General features: G+C 41.9%; 1 protein-coding gene across 1 annotated transcript; it reads left to right on the top strand.

Moving 5' to 3' along the window:
- Positions 1-6,967: 6,967 nt before the first annotated feature.
- On the top strand, positions 6,968-10,129 carry cartl (cocaine- and amphetamine-regulated transcript-like). Its single transcript, XM_033622308.2, has 3 exons — positions 6,968-7,272; positions 9,126-9,203; positions 9,784-10,129. The coding sequence occupies exons 1-3, from the start codon at positions 7,144-7,146 to the stop codon at positions 9,889-9,891; spliced, it is 315 nt and encodes a 104-aa protein (XP_033478199.1). The 5' UTR covers positions 6,968-7,143; the 3' UTR covers positions 9,892-10,129.
- The last annotated feature ends 5,019 nt before the right edge of the window (positions 10,130-15,148 follow it).

Raw genomic sequence — 15,148 nt, 5'->3', positions numbered from 1 at the left:
CTAGAAGATAAAGGTGGTGTGCCAGGGGCTCATCTGCAGGACAAAATGTTGATTTGTAAAGTTAACCAACAGTGACCGATGAACTAATGAACTATGTCGACTACACACACACACACACACACACACACACACACACACACACAGCTACATGATTTGTATGATAATGTTAGCACGTCATCAAAATGCGCTGTCGTCGCATTATTCATGACGTGCGACGTGGATTGCCAGGAAATATCCGATCTGTCTGTTTAGATTACAGACCTAATGGCAGATATCTGATTCATATCCGATATATTTCCACATATGAAGGAGGCCTGAATCTGATCTCACAATATCCAATATCATGCGTTTTTTTCCTGTTTACACGTTCATGTTACAGATCTGATCTGTGCCACTTGAGAGGAAAACATCGGAATTGGGTCACTTGAACCATGTAGTGTAAAGTAGGCCTTTCTGTCTCATTGTGTCATACGGATTACTGTTAATTTATCATGTTGATCTGTTCTGTACGACATCTATTGCACGTCTGTCCGTCCTGGAAGAGGGATCCCTCCACAGTTGCTCTTCCTGAGGTTTCTACCATTTTTTCCCCGTTAAAGGGTTTTTTTGAGGAGTTTTCCTGATCCGCTGTGAGGGTCCTAAGGACAGAGGGATGTCGTTTGCTGTAAAGCCCTGTGAGGCAAATTGTGATTTGTGATATTGGGCTTTATAAATAAAACTGATTGACTGACGTAGATTGACAGGTGTGATATGTCTTATTCACTCAGCAGCTGACTTGTTGAATGGTGGCGAGTGGATTTAATAATAGTGATAATAATGATGATGATAATGATAATAATGATAATGATGCTCATCACAGTGACAGTGGCAGGGCTACAGACCGTTTTTTAATTGCGACAAACTTCGGCAAATGACTCAGTAACAATGGTAATACATGGGGGTTACGGCTTTGATCAGCGAATATAATGGGACTTGAGATGTACGCCAAACGCTGGCTCCGTTATGCAGCAGATCCAGCTGTCGCGCTGTCACCAGAATAGGACGTCGCTTTACGTGGCGCTTCAGAGTAAGGCCGTCTCACAGGCACGGCGCCAGGATTTTTTCTCTCCCGGGGCTAAGGAGGAGCTTGACCGATACGTGGGGGTGCTAAGAAAATAATTGATTTTCATGACTTCAGTTACTTTATAAGAAGGTTCTTGTTTTTTCAATAAAAGCAGCTATGATACACAGCACAAGCATGTTCGATATAAAAGTGGTTTTAACTGAATTTGGCCAAAGAATGTCCAACAAAATAGTTAAGCCTAATACAAGTTAGCACAAGGCAATGGCAAAAATGTTTCACGTGCAAAGGTGACAGATTCAGCACAGGACAGCACCCATGCGCCTGCCAATAACCAGACAATACATCCAAAATGTGACAGCAAGTGCATTTATTCCATATGCATTATTAATATGAATATTCCAACCATTTGTAATCCTCATACCATCTACAATTTTTTCTTGATCACAAAACGATCCATTGCAACGGACTGTAGGCTAGCTAGCCTTAGCCTAACGCGCGAGTATAAACAAAGGACTCCCCTTGCCCCTCCCCTCCTCTCCCCTCTCACTCACACACACACACACACACACACACACACACACACAAACATGCAAGCGACGAGGATTGCATTGGAACAGAATGGCTACTTGTGAACTTTTTAATGTTTTTTAACTTAAAAATATATATTATAAAATATAAAATAAAATGCTTGAGGGGCTTAACTGGGGCTACACAGATTTTTGACGGGGCTATAGCACCCCCTAGCCCCGGTGTAGCGCCGTCCCTGCCGTCTCATGTCTCTTAATCAGCAGTCCTCGCTCCTCACTCCTAACTCCTGACTCCTTGCATGTTTTCCTAAGTGGGAGGGACTAAACAGTTAGATAAGGTGGTTAGCAGTAATTTTAAGAGACTTGGTATGCAGCCCACGTCCGACTTCATCCCGACTTGCTCTGACGTATTACAAAAGTGGACAGTGATAAAACCGCGAGAGTGAGGCGGCCGCAGTTTTTAGAGCCAGGCACTGCAGTTGCTCTCCACCGACTGCACCGCCTGGCTCTCACCTGATCTAACAGCTGATCGGTTCAGTTGTGGACTCAACAATATGACGTTTTAGATAAACTATTCATTTTGTTGAATTTTAGAGATTAAGATTGTATTTGTCTGATTTGAAGGTTTATTCTGTGAACAGGAAAACATGTTGTGTGACTGATGGTGAAGTTTAGTTGTCAGAGACTAAATACATTCATCATAAACTATACAGAGTCTACTGTATATTAACACTGGACTTTTTAAATTATTGAAGTATTTAGCAACACAGAGACTTGTGGTCAGTGGGATGTGAGGATTCTTAAAATAACATCTGTACAGATGTGAAGCCCTGATTGTATCTGACTGAGCCTTAATGAAAGCTGTTGTCTAATATTTTTTTCCTCTGAAAATATGAACCGAAGAACAAACAGCTCGCACACCACAGGGCTCCAATGCTGAAGTAACGTTTCAAGCGTTATGCTCTTCATCAGACCCTCTGAAAATATGAACCTTATAGTCAAACACAGTTTATTCAGCCTGTGTAGTTGAGGGGACAGGTCAAACTGATATGATGCTGATTTGCAGAAAAATTCATGTCAAATGGAGGATTATTATTATAACATTAAACATAACATTATAACATTAACATAAACTACAGATCACCTGTAAAGCATTTAATAAATAATTAAAACAACTGGAGACTGAAAATAAACATATATATGGGTATGATCACTTTTTGAATGAACTGACATCATTCCAGACAGGATGTAAGTGTGTCTGTGACTTCCTGTACGGACTGAAGGCTGCTGGAAACTGTTGGGAAACTGTTTGACTTCACCGCAGCTTTTTGTCACCGCCCCCCGCTGCGGCCGCCTGCTCTTGTCTACTTTCCAGGCGAGGCGCAGTTCATCTCGAACTAACCTAATATATGGCCTTTGTTGTGTCTAAAATGCATGGTCTACCCCTTTCTCCCTGAGGTTGATGTTATATTGCGGTAAATTTCGCTCAATGAAAGCAGCTAAACATAACCTTGACATGATAAAGCAGTGACTAATTGTAACGTTAGCTGTGGGTTGGTCTAAATTTAAGGTACATTTAAATTTGAAATGCTTACCCAAACTTTAAGACGAGTTCCCCCCATTTTGTTGCTGCAGACATGTTTCAACAAAGCCAAAGCCAATGTCAGAGTGAAATCCGAAAGTACCATTACCCCTCCCCCCACACTAATGTTGCAAACGCTAATGTTAGCTTGTTTAATACCTCGGTTTAAGCCACTATCATTTAATGCAGATTTGAAAAGATGAGCAGACCTATGTTCTATGAATTTTCAGATCCAAACCACGAAACGTTACCGTGCACACACATCCATAGACATAAACACATACAGGGAAATTTAAGGACTAACATTAGCATAGCCAGCGAATGATAGAAAACGTTAGCATTGAGATTGATTTGGTTTTGCTCGATGTTACCAGCAAATAAAAACCTCAACTTGTTAAAACATGGCATGTAAACACTCTACCTCTAATACTGACTGATATTTGATAGTTTTTACTTACCTTAAAGCAGCTGTGCGGAACTTTTTACCATTTATAAAACTGTCCCTAGTTCGTATCACCCCCCCTTGAAGATCCGCATATTTATTTGAACCCAACAGCGACAAAAAAGCCTTTCTCTATATGGCTATTTAGCGTAGCCTCACTCGGGTCGGACACACAGCGGAAGTCAGCAAACCAGAATACGGCACCCGAGGCTGAAGTGATTCTGCTCGCCCGCAGCGCCCGCAGCGATTAAACCACAGAAGAAGAAGGAGCTGTGTTTACAGTTTTCTTCGAGTAAGCAGTACGCAGCGGGCATTGCTGAACACATAACACCTAACAGTTTTACCAGAGATGTATCTATGAGGACTTGGTTGTACTTTTGATGTCATGGCGGATAACGAAGGAGCATCATCTAAAATTATCTGTGACCGTGACCATGAACACAAATATACAGCAGGCAGTTGTCCTCAGTTTATAAGAAATTCAGAGCTGCACCAGAACATTTATGAACAGGTCTTACTTTACTACTAATTTGTGTGTAACGTTAGCATGTTTCCACTAATTACTTGGACTGACCTAACGTTAGTAGTGTTAGCTTTGCAAGCGAAGGCTGCAGGTAACAGCTTTGCTGTGTTAGGATTATGTTATGTCTTCACAGTTTCTTGTAGTGGACACAGACCCAGAGCCATACCTGTTTGAGCCGGAGTACACAGATGAGGAACTCCATGTGTTGCACGCTGAGCAGGCGAGAAGAGAGGCTGAATCCTCCGCTTCCATTTTGCTGCACAGAATGGGATTCGGTGTGTTGGGAATAGAATGATGTTATGTGTTTTACTATAAGTTGTGTTTCACTATATAAGTTTTAGATGTGTGAACAATGAGAATACTGAGATGATTTCAGCTGATCTGAATGTGTTTGCTTTGCAGAAGTGGAGAAGTACAGGAGAGGAAGAGACATGAATTCTGAGGAGCACATACCGCAATGCTTAGATAATTAGTTTCATATATGGTAAAAAGAATAGAAAGTGATATACAGATAGTAAGGTACAGCACGTGTAGGGAGTTGTGTTGTTCTCTTGTCTTTCAAAACAGGAACCACGCCCCCACCGCCAGCAGGAAGGAGTCAGATTAACACGAGGCAGGGGCGTGTGTGGTGAAGGAGGAAGTGGAACTGCCAATGAGAAGAGGACAACGCCTTGCGTGCACAATGACACTCTGTTACGCTCAAATATACTGGGTCAGGGAAAGGACAGGAGGTCAGACTTCGTGAACTGACACACCTTTGTTGTTCGTCAGGGACGTGAAGTTGAGACCCAGAGCTCTGTAATTTTATTCCTTTACTGCTTAATAAACTACATTAACTGAGACCGAATATCTTCTCCTATTGCTTCATTAAAGAACACGCAGGACTGAGCTCACACATAGCACATTAGAGAGTAGGATGAGACTCTTAGTCCATCAGGTGCTACCATCGTTGGGGAGATATATCATCAGGAGGAAAACCGCCGCAGAGAGTGCATCACAAGGAATGAAAACTTTGCAGCAGTCACTAATCCTGGCGTGGTTGAAACTTTCTTTCATGTTCCTAAGATGAACTGGAAAAATCGCCCAGGCCTGCAGGAGTTGATGGACAGCTTTCAGTTGGGTGAGTAATATCGTCTGTTTCGTCTCTTTGTTTGCTTTTACCAAGTGACCTAGCGTACCTGTCCCAGAGCTAGCTGCAGCTGTTGCTCACCGGTGTATCCCTCCGCACAAGATGTACTGACCCCCTACAAGTGCCATGCTAACTGCTGTCTCAATATGAAAATGATAGAGAAAGGGCATAACTCCCAAATCGTTGGAGTATTCTTTTCACATAAAAATGCGGACTCTGCAGATGACTTGTTAACTGTTTTTTCCTCCTTACACCGAACGTACACGGCTGCTTCTCATTGTTTCCAGTAGCACAACAACGGTTACTACATTACCCAGAATAACTTGAGGCTCACACTACTACGGTAGCCTTAGTAGCTCAAAATACACAACAGATTAGATTAGATCAGAACAGAAACACAACAGGAGAATTTACTGAGTAATTTTGCTGTTTCCACTAATTACTTGGATTGACCTGACCTTAGTTAATCCTCTCGCTTTCCAAAACAAATATATGCGGTAATTGCCGGCTGCAGTCGGAATTTTACGACACCAGGCTGTGGGTGTCATACCGCTTCGATCAAAGGGGCGCTATAATCAACGAAAACGAAAACTTCTGCACAGCTGCTTTAACCGTGTAGAAAGCTGTCCAAATTCACAGTTGTGCATCCAAAGCGAGGGAAAAGATGGCGGAGACGGAAAGTCTACAGCGATAGTTTTTCCATCCCAGACCCCGCCCACAGGGGGCGGGATTTCCCATTTCTGGCTGATGAAACATAACTACTTTTTATCTTCTTAACATGATGCAAATTTTAAGTCCCTCAAGATCGTAATACTTTTATAAGATTTAATCATGTTTCAAAGAGAAATATAAATCAATTATTTAATATATACGAGTTATTGAATTTCCCCTGGGGGATGAATAAAGTTATTCTTATTCTTGCATATATATAAATTGAACAATCCTCCATCTTCCATTTTTTCAGCGTATACTGACCGAACCTTAATTTTTTTGCTTTACTGTCCTGCTGCCGTGCATCAGAAAAGTACATAGTTACACACACCAGAGAGACTTCATGAAATCAATAATGAAATGACCTTTCTGTGCAGGTGTTGCAAACAACAAAAAGGGTAACTTCTGTTTTGGTCCTGTAATGTGCTGTCAACATTTTGGCAGCACATTACTTACTTAGGCCTACATTACTGTCTGGAAATAATTTGCAGTGTAGCAAAGTCACCACTGTGAAGCCACACTGACCCTCCTCAGAGAGCTGACCACCTGTACCCTTAATGAGCAACTCAGTTTTGACGGAAATCCACAGTAAGTGCGTGTTTATAGGGTTTTACTTTACAGAAAAGTTTTATTAGCCTACTACTTATTCAATAATAATCATTACAGTGTTTTGGTGAGTAATTAAATGATTAATTGTGATGACTTATTACCTTTTTGAGCTGTTTACGGTATTGGTAAATGAACAAAAGGGCATTAAAGGCATTCTGTAATTTACCTGACAGAATATCCTGTGACCAGGGTGTTTGATATGGACTTCAAATGTTTCCTGATGTGAGCTGGTCTCATGCAGTTTAAATAGCCTATTTCTGGACTTCGTGTAAAGACGTCGCGACTTTGCACTAGATCTGTTCTATCTGCAAATTGAATTTCGAGTGTTATTTGCTTTCTCCTGCTTTGACATGCCCGCCACAGACTCCCCTTGTAAACCCTGCAGTGGCCCCTCTCAGGCGGGGCCGTCCGAGTCAATATAAGAGAGGAGCAGGTCCGGTGGGTGGAGGGACAATCTCCTGTGGACCTGCTGTAACCCTCTGCTCCTCCAGTCCTGATCTGCTGCCTCCTGCTGAGACCTCTCTCCTTCTCTTCCTCCTCCACCGGGTACCGGCATCATGGAGATGCTACGCGGACTGCTGTTTGTGTGCCTGCTGTCCGTCATTTGTCAAGGCCAGGCGTCACAGGACGTCTATGCAGAGGACTTTGGAGTGAATAAACCCGAGCCACTCGCAGACAGAGACCTGGTTAGTATCAGTGGTAAGATGCTCCATACATGTTTGCTTAAAGAGAAATGTCAGTGATCGCGATTAGGATCCCTGATGATACATTGATTTCTTTCTAACTTATGCAGAACAGATCATCCGTAACATTAAAATGAAAATAAAAGAAACAGAGAATATCATGCACTCATGAAAACACAACTTTGCAAAAACTCATAGATTAAAAAAAAAAATCATTTCTTTAGTTCAGTAAACAGAACTTGCAGAAAACATTTCAAATGTATTTTAAAGTCATGGTTTACTGCACAACCACTTTAAGAGATGCACAACAAACGATCTTGGCTTTGCGTGGTCTTTAGAATGAGAGCCTTCACATGGTCTTCATGGAGATGTATTTGCCTCAATATTAACTGTCTGAGGAGATCAACAATATTATATCAACAATACTAATTACAGATAATAAAAACAACCCCAAATTCCTTTTCTCCACCTTCGATCTTTTAACTAGCAATTTAAAAATACAGCCAAGATTTCAACAGATGCCCTCTGCGAGGACTTTGCAGACCACTTCAGAAGTAAAATCAATGACATCAGATCCAGTCTTTTATACCAACAGAATGTAATTTTTAACACACCTGGATCATTGCTTTTACCTGCGGAAACACTGGAGAGTTTTGCCCTGGTTGATGCAAGGACACTTGGTCGAGTTTTCTCCCAGGTAAACCCAACAACCTGCCTTTTAGATCCGATTCCCACATCACTTTTAAAAACTTTTTACGGATTCTTTGAGGAACAGATTTTAAAAATAGTAAATTACTCTCTTCAGATGGGTGTCTTCCCCACTGCCTTTAAAACGGCAGTGGTGAAGCCCCTTCTGAAGAAGAGCCTTTTAGTCTTTTAGTTTTTAGCTCCAGTGTTTCCTCATGGGGGGCCTCCACGCTGAGAGGTGTACCTGGTCTGCCCGCGGGGACGTCGTCCTGGAAATCCCTCAGGTCCGGAGGACTGGGAGGCTCTGCACCATGTGTGGAGTCCACCCTAGTCTATCTGGGTTGGGGTGGTCTCTGTGGCGGCCCTCCCTGTGGCCGTAGGCTGTGGCACCTCTCAGTGTGGATGAGCTCCCTATAGGTGGTCCTTTCCTCACCTGGTTCCTCAGTGCCCAGCCATGTTATTGACTTTATTGACTCTGTGTGTGTGTGTGTGTGTGTGTGTGTGTGTGTGTGTGGGATAGATATAAGAGATAGATATAAAACAACTTCCACAAATATAGAAAACATAAAGTCAAAATAGTGTTTTCCAGATAAGAACAGACAAATTCCACCCAAAAAGAAGACTCGGTGTACATTAAATGCAAATCTGCAAGCATAAAATTGACAACCAAATAGAATTTGTGCCTTTGCAGATGCATAGACAAATCTATCTCCATATTTTTTTCTAAAAATATTCCTAAGTGCTTTTTGTCGTGATTGTTAAAGGGAAAGTCAGAATTTATTCACTTAATTTTTATGTTAACATCCTAAACTCTGATAATGCAGGGCAGCCAATCAGTGTTCAAACCCACAGAACTTTATTTTAACATCCAGTGGAGCAGCTATGTCAGGCTAGAAATGCGGGGAAATGTGTAAAACGATGCATAAGACATGTAGGATATTTCCATCTTACTGAACAGTGCAGCTCGAAAAAGCACAGCGTCTTGGGTTTAAAAGTATCACATGACTTCACTGAAAAGTTACAGACAGTAGAGTAGCCTACATATATGTGATGCTGTCATACAGTGTGGACAAAGTAAAAAATTGGGATATTTAAAAGATGAACATGCACAGACAGTTCTGATTTGATATGTTGTGTTTGTGTTTTGTGATCTAATCTCCGCTGAGCAGATGGAAGTACTCGAGGCTCTGCTGGGCAGGATACATCATCGCATTTCCTCCACTGAGAAAAGAGGAAGCATCCCTGTGGTAACTTCATTTTATTCACTATATTTATGCAATGCAGCTCTAAATGCACCTGTAGTTTATTCTTTGTAATGAAGAGCAGAATGTAATTTACTGATTCGCTTGACAACACTCCACTGCTGTTTAATTAAACCAGTTAGCAAAAGATACCTAACAGTAATTAAATGATAACAACAAAATGCCAACAAGAATGTTTCTTACTCAGTGCAGTTACAGACTAATCATGATTACTGGCCAACTCCAATTAGCTGAGGAAGGAAAACTGAAAAGCTACAAAACCTTTCAATCCTCCTGAAATACGACAAAAGCAGTTAATGAACTGGATTTAATGATTTCACTGAGAATAATTAACATCTCAGCCTCCTTCTCTGGGAAAATCAGAGGAATTAACTGAAAATGGAAACAGTCAATCACAGCAAATGAACCAGTGGAAGGGCCTGAGCTAGTATTTGCTCCATATGTTGATAGTAATATTCCCCTCCTGCAGTGTTGATATTGCCAAGCATTGCTGGAATTTTCACAGCCTTATTGGACAGTATCTGAAAGGACGTGAGTAACCACTGTATCACCCTCCTCCCCTCAGTGTGGGATGGGTGACCGGTGTGCCATGAAGTTCGGCCCTCGCATTGGGAAGCTCTGTGACTGCAGCAGAGGAGCCAACTGCAACTCCTACCTGCTCAAGTGCATCTGACACACTAAGGACTTTTCTTTTTTTTTCCACTAACACAACATCTCTTGTGCAGGACCAACCATCCTTTATGACCTCAGCAAGCTTCCATAAACTGACACAAACCCTGACTCTCCTCTTACTGTCGGGCTCTAATATCATCATACATCTATATCTGTTATGCATTGTTGTTGTGTTGGCAGCTGTTGGCATCTGTTGCCTGAGGATAACCATGGATGTTGTGTTGCTGACAGTATTGATTATCTACTATAGCATGTTAATGTTTCATGTTCAATAAACTCATTTAAACTCAAGACTTTTTGTTATTTTATTTACTCAAAGTTCACTAATAGATAGAACTTCTGGGAAACATTGCCGTCATTTGTATTAAATTTCAGTGATTTTACTGAAGTATTTATGTGAAGTATTTACTGAAAGAAGACTAACATAAATTCAATCAGGAGAGACACATTTTTTGGTTAGGAAAGAAACTATTTAATTACAAATGCACATGAGAATGAAATGTGAAAATATGAAAAGTCTTTGGCGATTAGACCCCTTCGAGATGGAGAGCTGTAAGGAGGGTGAGGGATCTGTAGCCAATTAGGGAAACCTCCCCGGGGTCTAGACGCTGGTGGTGGTAGAGGAAGTGAGAGGAGATGAGGATTAGATGGATGGATGCTGATGATCCGGATGAGTGGAGGTATGAGTCTTGGATGTGACGGCTGGAGGTGAAGGGGTGGAGGAGGGGCGGCGATTCTGCCTAGAATGACAGCTGAAAGTGGCAGAGGCGAGAACAGATTTAAAATCTCGTTGTGACAACCTGATTGGCTGATGAAGGTTGTGGCTAATTATGATAGGACAGCTAGAAGAGTGCACGCCTGGAGGCAGCTGATTGGAAGAAGCAGTGGGAGTCAGAGAGGGAGAATTGTGAATGAATGAGCACAAAAAGGTCTTCCTGATTGAACTTACGCTGAGCTTCATTTCAATCAGGAGAGACACGTTTTTTGGTTAGGAAAGAAAATATTTAATTACAAATGCACATGAGAATGAAATGTGGAAATGTGAAAAGTCTTTGGCGATTAGACCCCTTCGAGATGGAGAGCTCTAAGGAGGGTGATGGACCCGTAGCCAATTAGGGAAACCCCCCCCCCCAAAACAGTGAAGGAGTGAGAGGGATGACAAACCATTTGACGTGAGGCAATCTTACCTTACTAGGAGGCAACAGGCTTCCAACGAAACAAGCAGATAAAGATTAGTAGGGAATGCATTGCAAAAGAAGCATGAACAAACTGAACGAGGAAGCAGTGAATGTGAATGAACAGATTAGAAGGCCTGCATGACTCCTGAATGGGGTAATTTAACCTTGATGAGAACATATGTTCGGGATGAGACTGGGACAACAAATGGGGAGCTGCTATCTAGAAAACAGGGGATGTGAGATGAGCATGGAAAGGAAGTGTCAGAGGGAGGCTTGGATAGGTCTAACCACCGAGATGAAGCTAGGGGTGAAATGGCAGTGGCAGGGAATACGATCATATGGCAGAGGGGAGGCTAGGGATGGGCATGATTCTGGAGGCCATGGGTTTCTATATGTTCAACGAAATAAAAGGTCAACAAGGACCAACAGAAATGAAAGATCGTAAGACCAAACATAAATTAAAGTCAGCAATTTTCAGCATGACAGCAACAGAAATTAAGGGTCTGATGACCAAACTGAGATTAACGTGACTGATGCGAGGTCCTAGTGATCTGGGCCTATGTATGCAGAAAATAATAAAAGATCAATAAAGACCAAACGTAAACAAAAGGTCATAAGACCGAACGAAAATTAAGATCATAAGACCAACTCAAATAAAATGGTGAAAGTAAAATAAGGTCCGGCAACCAAAAAGAAATTAAAGTCATCTTGACAAACAGAAATTATGGCCCGTCGGCCGAAAAGAAATTACCGTGTATAAGCATGAGGTCCCGTAGACCTGGGTGCACAAACTGGAGTCCTAAAGACCATCAGTAGAACAAAATAAAAGGTCAGAAGGCCGAATAAAATAAAAGGTCACATACCAAACAGAAACTAAGGTCGGAAGACCAACTTAAATAAAATGGAAAAATTAAAATAAGGTCCGACAACCAACCATAAATTACTTCCGATATGACAAACAGAAATTAAATGGGTCCCACGACCAAAGAAAATTAAGTGTTGCAGGGGAAACATTCTGAGGCGTTCCAATGACCTTGGTGTGGTGCATGAGGTCCACAGACCTCATGCACCACACCACAGATGAAGGGCATTTGCATGAGTTCCCGAAGACCAGGGGTGTTAGAGCATACAGCATGGGGTCCACAGATCATGATGGGGCATTTGCATGAGGTCCCGAACACCACGGGTGTTAGAGCATGCAGCATGAGGTCCCACGAAACATGATACAGCATTTGCCTGAGGTCAGAAGACCGAGGTTGTTAGTGCATACAGCATGAGGTCCCACAGAACATGATAGAGCATTTGCATGAGGTCCGAAGACTGAGGTTGTTAGTGCATACAGCATGAGGTCCCACAGAACATGATAGAGCATCCATGAGGTCCGAAGACCAAGGTTGTTAGTGCATACAGCATGAGGTCCCACAAACAGTGATTGTGCATTTGTGTGAGGTCCCGAAGACCATGTAAATGAGCGAGAGATAAGGCGAATGAGTTAAAAGGAAATTAACCAATAAAATTGCATTAATTCACGGCCAACTTGAATAAATGAATACAGCAGAATATGTCCCAGGACCAGCAGATAGAGAATTGGCAGATAGAATTTGTGATTATATAACCAAAATGGAATATTCATGGGTGATGCATGATTGAGGATTATAAAACGATAGGTGAGCAGTAGCGGATGAGCAGGTGTTTGTGCATGCAGCATGTAGTTAGAGGGCCACAGATGACTGAGCAAACGGCATGAGAACGCGTAGAGCATGGGTATTGAGGGAACGTGGGATAAATGACAGCCATCCTAACCGAACTGAGGCAGACGGAATTGGAAACATGAACGAGTGCAAGGAACATAGGACTGCACAACAAGCAAATTTCAGGTCAGCAAAGATGCAATAGCAATAAGATAACCAAACAGAAATGGCAAATGGCTGATGCATAACTGTGGCTCCATCGAATATAAAGGTGGGCAATAGGACAAACCATAAGTGGGATTTGATTGAAAGTAGCAGAAGAGGAAACTACGAAAGACCACCACCAGCTATTTGAATGAGTTAGTGAGAATTTGGGGAGCAGAAATTTGATTTATGATTTATTTATTTAAAATGCCCTAGCTTGTGCTAAACATTAGCATGATGCATTTGTGGGGAAAAAGTGTCCAGAAAAGACCAGTTATGTCTGAGAATGCTGCAAGTGATAGTGAAACTGATTGTGAACTTGCATTTGAAAATGTCGCCACTTAGCCATAACCAATGCATGTTTCAGGTGTGTCTTGAACCAATCATGCTTTGCAGCACACCAAGGGGCCTGCTGCTGACAGTGTGTATGAGGAGTAACATTGTGCTGCTGCGTGTTTGATCCCTGTCTTTGTATGTTATTTTGATCACTTTTTTTTAAATGTTTTTTTAATTTATTTATTTATTTTTATTAAAGAGATGAATTTATTTGTTTATTCATTTATATATTTCTTCCTCCCTGTATTGCTCAGCCTTAAAAGATATTACCAACACTGATTGGGAAGTGCAAAGCTAGATGCATCTATCTCAACAATAAGTGGATCAAGATTATTGCCCAATTAGATGTAGTGGGTCCTATGATAAAAGCCCTACCACTGAACTGGACGAGTGTCACTAAAAGGATTGGAGATTGCATGGGCATCTTCAAGTGTATGCTGACCGGCTACATTTCCCCTGCAGGCAGTTGACGAATGATGCTCTGGATCACTGCTAAATACGAACGGAGCGTCATGGCGCAATGATGCCATGTGCATGAGGGGGCGATCACACAGCTACTTGCTGAGCTCAAATGAGTTGACAACTACTATGCATGTCCTTAAAGTGCGTGAAAACAGGAAAAGATCGGGCTGGTTAGAGGCTGCCCTGCATACTGCTCTGCATGACGGGATTGAGGCATGTTCCGGGCCCGATTCATGGATGACAACGTGAATGGTGAATCTGTGATGGATATAATTGTGAAGGACAGCTAGAATTACGTTAGACCATTTACGACTGGGAACTGTGATTACCAGAACTGATCAGTGTACATACCACTAAACTGTAGACAGACTGGAAACATGACAATTAAAAATAGCGCAAGGGTTGAGAAAATGCCTGGAGCGCCGCCGGGAAGGAGCTGCTTGCGAGGACCTCTTAATAGAATAGAATAGAGCGAACCAGATGATTAAGCCCCAGCCATCATGACCACGATGTGTGTCAGAATGGTGGTTCAAAACATCGTCACTACTAGGTGAAATAAATCTCACTAAATAAAAGCCCTGTAGGTGCAGACTTACTGCCCCTTTCTTAATGTGCATGTTAATCAACCATGGTGGAGGGAGCCCAAGACGTGCCAATGGCTGCTTCTGTATTACTGTAGGAACAACATAGGAACAAATGTAGGCTAGTGCACAATGTCCAGATAGAGGGAATGCCATTTTTTTTTTTGTTTTTGAGGATGCGGTATAGTACAGGAAGCAAATGAAGTTGGATGAGAACAGGGGTGATGAGGTCAGATAATTAGATACAGGTGATGATCCGGGCGGCTGAGTTCTAAATATGATAAATGACAAGAATCAGGCAGATGGAGGTAATGGTACTGCAATAGATGCCGCCATACTTATCCTTTGAGCACTTTATTTTATTTATTTTTTTTAATGTCACCTGATGAAACAGCTGTTGTGAGAGCATGTGCATACTGTAGACACGCATGCGAACTACACTGTGTTTCCTGAAAAAAAAGGAATGCAAGTTGTATCAGAGAAAGCTCCAGCCTTGCTATTTTCAAGGGTCACTTAAAAGTGTGGCTCAGAAACAATCAAATATGTAATCATGGGTAGTATATTCTTCAGTCAAATATTAGCATGTAGCACATCATGGGCATAGTGCATTATCACCAGCACTTAGCACTTTGTGAAATGTGACCATTGGTCTATATTTATATTTATCTATCAGCACTGGCACTTATGGCGGAAATACTTGAAATGCGTGGCTATGGGCATTGTGCAATAACTCTGACATAGAATTCTATGCGGACTCAATTACTGTCGCTGTTTATTGTCTTTGTTTTTTTTGTGTGCGTGTTTTT

Source organism: Epinephelus lanceolatus, chromosome 2 (genome assembly GCF_041903045.1).
Source record: "Epinephelus lanceolatus isolate andai-2023 chromosome 2, ASM4190304v1, whole genome shotgun sequence".
NCBI classification, from domain to species: domain Eukaryota; kingdom Metazoa; phylum Chordata; class Actinopteri; order Perciformes; family Serranidae; genus Epinephelus; species Epinephelus lanceolatus.
This window is presented reverse-complemented; position numbering and strand designations above follow the sequence as displayed.

Excerpts from the sequence above, each read along its gene's own strand:
- cartl (XM_033622308.2), top strand. The coding sequence starts at position 7,144 with ATGGAGATGCTACGCGGACTGCTGTTTGTGTGCCTGCTGTCCGTCATT. Across the intron at positions 7,273-9,125 it reads CACTCGCAGACAGAGACCTG|ATGGAAGTACTCGAGGCTCT; the intron begins GTTAGTATCAGT and ends TCCGCTGAGCAG. Across the intron at positions 9,204-9,783 it reads AAAGAGGAAGCATCCCTGTG|TGTGGGATGGGTGACCGGTG; the intron begins GTAACTTCATTT and ends TCCTCCCCTCAG.